Raw genomic sequence first — 3,141 nt, 5'->3', positions numbered from 1 at the left:
TACAAACTATTGGATTGAAAAAGAAAACATCAAAAGAAAAGCACAGATTCTAAGCGAAGCTTTCCAACCGTACTGACAAAGACGCTTACACTCGCCTCTACGGCAATTAACTCCCATCATAAAGACTAAATATTTAGGGAATCAATTATTTTTAAATGATAGTTGTCTAATTCTTTAATGCATGTTTTATGTTTGAAAAAAAAAAAATTAAATTCACCTCAAATTATATTAAGTGATTAATTTTGATCAAAAGTGATATTTAAAAAGTATAAATTATTTGAAAGTTTATTAGTGTAATCAAAATATAAATATAATTGAATGTTCAAAAATCATAAAATGTAGAATTAAATAATTACAATAATTTTTTGAAAATTTACTAGTGCAATCAAAGTACGAATATAAATTATATGTCCAAATAATTACAAAATGTAAAATTCATCTATTATAACACGTACCAAATAAGAAAGTACAAATGAACCAGTAAATTGATTCGCACATACAAGAAAATTTAATTATATAATTAAGCATCGTTTCACATAATGCCTTAATGTGAGTTAACATAATTTCTGTTTTAACCCCACATGAACCATAATTAGGCGATATTAACACATTACACAATACAAACATGAGACAGAAATGATACAGTACAGTTTACGATTATATTAGAATTTATATTATATGAATCATTAACATATCAAAATTTATATAAATATACAAATATACAATTAGAGTTACAGCTTACTCAACTTAACAGGTCCCAGCTGTTTTGCCTTGGCTCTTAGCACATGCTTTTGAATTTTCCCTGTAGCTGTTTTTGGCAAGGGACCAAACACGACTGACTTAGGAACCCAGTATGCAGGCCTCCTGGACTTGCAAAACATCATTATGTCCTCCGCTAACCGTTGTTCATCCGATTTGTTGACTTCCGGCTTCAACGTCACGAAAGCGCAAGGTGACTCTCCCCACTGTTCATCGGCTCTGGCCACCACAGATGCCTCCAACACTGCAGGGTGGAAGTATAAACTATTTTCTACCTCAACACTACTGACGTTTTCACCTCCAGATATGATGATGTCTTTTGATCTATCTTTTATTTCAATGTACCCATCTTGATGCTTCACACCAAGATCCTCAGAGTGAAACCAGCCGTTTGCAAACGCTTCCTCGTTCGCTTTCGTGTTCTTTAAGTAACCCTTCATCACGACATTGCCGCGCATCACTATCTCTCCTATAGTTTTTCCATCAGCAGGGACAGGTTCACCTGTTTTGGTATTGATGACATCTAGGCGTTCTAAGGTAATGCTACGAACGCCTTGACGTGCATTTAGACGAGCCTGGGTTTCGGGTAGCAGCGAGTCCCATTCAGGCTTCCGGGCACAAATTGTTGACGGACCATAGGTTTCTGAGAGACCATAAGTGTGAAGGACTCGGAAGCCTTTTCGAGACATCGCTAATAGAAGAGCAGGCGGCGGGGCAGAACCGGCTGTCATTACATGAACAATATGGGGGAGAGGAAGAATTGTATCCTCAGATGGAGCATTAACTATGGTATTGAGCACAACAGGTGCAGCACAGAAGTGAGTCACTCCATGCTTTACGATGGCTAAGTAGACTCCCTTAGCTGTTACCTGCAGATGCAAATCAGTAAGTAACAAGCAAAATCTAGCATAGATATAAGCAATTATTTTGCAAGGAAATCCTCACCTGTCGAAGACATATATTGGTTCCACAAAGAGCTGCAAGTGCCCAAGTAAAACATCCACCATTGCAGTGGAACATAGGAAGAGTCCACAAGTACACAACTCCTTCATCCATCCCCCATACAAAAGGATTACTCAAAGACATCAAATAAGCCCCTCGGTGATGTAAAACCACCCCTTTAGGGCTGGCTGTTGTGCCCGAAGTATAACCCAAAGATATGCTTTGCCACTCATCCTGGGGAGCTTTCCAAGCAAAGTCAGGGTCACCACTTTCTAAGAACCTTTCGTACTCAATGGCTCCTTGTCCCAAAGCATACCTGAGTGCTTCAGGATCACAGTTTTCGTCGGCGACGACAACCAGAAGTGGAGGGTTGAAATGGCCTTGGCTTTTCTCCTTCATGATTTTCAATGAATTCTGTGCCAACGTGAAGAACTCTTGGTCCACAATGACAATAGAAGACTGTGAATGACCCAAGAGGAAAGCAATGGTGGATGCATTTAGGCGAATATTGACAGGGTTTATTACAGCACCGCTCATGGGAATCCCAAAATGAGCTTCATAGGTTGCAGGGATATTTGGTGCAATTACAGCTACCTGCCAATGGTAGAAAATTACTGAACCAGATCATATTGAATAACAAAAGCTTAAAACGCATGCATTAGCGAGGGGTCGTTATTTGATTACAATGCTACCGGCTCCAATGGAGTGTTTACATAGTGCGGAGGCCAAACGACGACAGCGGTCGTAAGTTTGGAGCCACGTGTAAGAACGACATCCATGGACCAGTGCTATTCTGGTGGGATGAACCATAGCGGCTCGTTCCAAGAACCATAACGGCGTCAACGGCGCGTAGTTGGCGGCATTCTTTGGAAGATCGTCGATTTCTCTAATATCCATCACCGTTTATTTCTCAGAATCTTTTTTTTTTTTGGGGGGGGGGGGTGGGGTGGGCGAAGGGGTGAATAAAGAGAAGAAATAAGGTAAAACAAAATCGAAAGGAAGAACATAACTAAGTTCCTAATTTGTCTCGAATGAGTGCCTCCATTGAATGACCAAACCAGGTAGTTCATTGAGCAGAATATTAGGCATAGGATGTGCTAAACCATTTGGTTCCCGTGGTACATACGAAAATTTCACCCTCCATTGTCTCTTACATATCTTCCAGAGGATCTCTTGTAATCATCTGAACTGCTTCCAGACTACCACACTCAACTTCCACAAGCCTTCGATTGTTATTATAAATTTCAGTTGTTTTATATTTGATTTTATTGGACGGCATGAAAGGAAATAAAAATATCACACTTGTCATAAAAAAATATATTTAAATACAACTGTTAAATACAATGATTCATAAATATATTAAGTTTTAATTCAATTATATTAAAACATTATTACGAGTCATAGTAATAGATTCGATTGCGCTATAGTTGTAAGCATTGC

The 3,141-nt window shown here is 38.9% G+C and overlaps 1 protein-coding gene across 1 annotated transcript; it reads right to left on the bottom strand.

The window, feature by feature from the left end:
* Positions 1–585: 585 nt before the first annotated feature.
* On the bottom strand, positions 586–2,649 carry LOC108475844 (acetate--CoA ligase CCL3-like). The gene is made up of 3 exons (XM_017777817.2): positions 2,386–2,649; positions 1,705–2,295; positions 586–1,628 (listed from the first exon to the last, which is right to left on the bottom strand). The coding sequence occupies exons 1-3, from the start codon at positions 2,596–2,598 to the stop codon at positions 732–734; spliced, it is 1,701 nt and encodes a 566-aa protein (XP_017633306.1). The 5' UTR covers positions 2,599–2,649; the 3' UTR covers positions 586–731.
* Positions 2,650–3,141: the final 492 nt, after the last annotated feature.

Source organism: Gossypium arboreum, chromosome 3, assembly GCF_025698485.1.
Source record: "Gossypium arboreum isolate Shixiya-1 chromosome 3, ASM2569848v2, whole genome shotgun sequence".
NCBI lineage: Eukaryota > Viridiplantae > Streptophyta > Magnoliopsida > Malvales > Malvaceae > Gossypium > Gossypium arboreum.
This window is presented reverse-complemented; position numbering and strand designations above follow the sequence as displayed.

Bases quoted from the DNA above. Each gene is read 5' to 3' on its own strand.
- LOC108475844 (XM_017777817.2), bottom strand. From the start codon at position 2,598: ATGGATATTAGAGAAATCGACGATCTTCCAAAGAATGCCGCCAACTAC. The intron at 2,296-2,385 runs GTAATCAAATAA...TACCATTGGCAG, and splicing joins CCATTGGAGCCGGTAGCATT to GTAGCTGTAATTGCACCAAA. The intron at 1,629-1,704 runs GTGAGGATTTCC...TTGCATCTGCAG, and splicing joins CCAATATATGTCTTCGACAG to GTAACAGCTAAGGGAGTCTA.